This window comes from Lactuca saligna, chromosome 8, assembly GCF_052625555.1.
Source record: "Lactuca saligna cultivar CGN05327 chromosome 8, ASM5262555v1, whole genome shotgun sequence".
Taxonomy (NCBI): Eukaryota; Viridiplantae; Streptophyta; class Magnoliopsida; order Asterales; family Asteraceae; genus Lactuca; species Lactuca saligna.
The window spans coordinates 28,789,251-28,791,085 of NC_136424.1; the positions used below are offsets into that span (position 1 = coordinate 28,789,251).

Below are 1,835 nucleotides of genomic sequence, written 5' to 3' on the forward strand. Positions count from 1 at the left end.
AAAATTAGTATCGACATATAATGAATAGTTAACCACTTGTCACTAAAGAAGGATAAAATAAATAAATAATCCAATAAACAACGATTTTCTAATTATCAATAATTTTATTTTATATAGTATATAAATAAACAAAAACATATTTAAATAACGAAAAGTTAACAGATTAAACCGACATTTCAAGAATCCTCTAGCTTACTTGTAACTTAATCGCGTCCACTACGTGTCTCACGTCCCTATAAATTCAACCCCCTCACAACTCATACAATCACACTATCATCTCATCTCTCTAATCTCATCCAACAACAACAACAACCAATCAATCAAATACTCAGTTTTTGTTCTTAATCCCGATTCAACTTTCATCATGTCTGACGAAGGAGTTTACCACAGCGCCCCCAAAACCGAAGAGTGCGTCGAAACATCCACCGTGGTGGCGGAGCCTGAAACCGTCGAGAAGTCCGATCGTGGACTGTTTGATATGTTTGGAAAGAAAGACGAAGAGAAGAAATGCGAAGAGGCCGCGATCTCATCGGAGTTTGAACAGAAAGTTCAAGTCTCTCACCCGGAACCGGAGGAGAAGAAAGAAAGCTTGCTCGAGAAACTTCACAGATCCGATAGCAGTTCCAGTAGCGTAAGCTTTCTGTCTCCATTTCTAACTTTTGGTTCAAATCGTTTACTTAATGGCACGATCTGTTGATTGATTGTGATATGTTAATTTCCGTACTAAAAATATGTTTCCTTTGTTGAAAATTGTTAACAGTCGAGTGACGAAGAGTGTGATGAAAACGGAGAGAAGAAGAAGAAGAAGAAGAAGCCATTGAAGGAGAAGATCAAGGAGAAGCTCACGAAACAAGAAGACGAAACTTCTGTACCGATTGAGAAATACGATGTAACTCCACTCCAGCATGGACCTCCGGAGCCGGAGGAGAAGAAGGGTTTCATGGAAAAGATCAAGGAGAAGCTTCCCGGCGGCCATAAGAAGGAGGAGGAGCATGCTGCTGCTCCACCACCACCGCCGGCGGTGGTGACACACGCCGATGAAGGTGAACAGAAGGAGAAGAAGGGTATTTTTGAGAAAATAAAAGAGAAAATCCCGGGGTATCATTCAAAGAGTGAAGAAGAAAAGGAAAAAGAAAAGGTGAAGGAGTGTGATTAAACATTGTAGTTTACAAAAGCAAAAGCGAAATGGGTTTATGGGTTGGCTTGCTTTGATATCTATTATTAAGAGTGGGTGGTGGGTCTATAATGTTTTCTTGCTTTTGGCTTTTGGTTTTTGGTATCTTTGAATAAGTGGTTTTTGATTTTTCATGTAATTTGTTTGAAATTTATAGTTTGGTGGTGTTTATTTGATTTGAGATATAAAGTTTATATATATATTGTTAATTATGATGATTTGTATCATATTTGATTTGAGATATATAAAGTTTATATATTGTTAATTATGATGAGTTGTATCATATATAATCTTGTTTGTTTGTACACTTCAGTTATTTGATTAAGTTGGATTATATGGTTATACTTTATCTTTGATTCAACATCTTCAGAATATTTGAAAGTTTCCTAGGTTATAAAAGTCATAGCTTCTATTAATTATGACTACAAGATGAGTTTAATCAACGGCCAAGATTGGCTTCTTTAGTTTGCTCATAAGCAACCTAGCATGATTAATCGACATTATATGCATCTTTATCATTTTGTATTACATAATAGAACATAAGTTGATCACATTATATTATTTGTCTTTTTTGTTAAAGTTATACGCTATGGACTGGGCCCCAATGTCATAAGGCCCTATTTAGATTGATATTTTTGATATTAGTTGTTTCAAGCCCAAA

At 35.7% G+C, this 1,835-nt stretch overlaps 1 protein-coding gene across 1 annotated transcript; it reads left to right on the forward strand.

Moving 5' to 3' along the window:
* Window positions 1–247: 247 nt before the first annotated feature.
* LOC145008530 (phosphoprotein ECPP44-like) lies at window positions 248–1,442 on the forward strand. Its single transcript, XM_078967116.1, has 2 exons — window positions 248–631; window positions 761–1,442. The coding sequence occupies exons 1-2, from the start codon at window positions 365–367 to the stop codon at window positions 1,154–1,156; spliced, it is 663 nt and encodes a 220-aa protein (XP_078823242.1). The 5' UTR covers window positions 248–364; the 3' UTR covers window positions 1,157–1,442.
* Window positions 1,443–1,835: the final 393 nt, after the last annotated feature.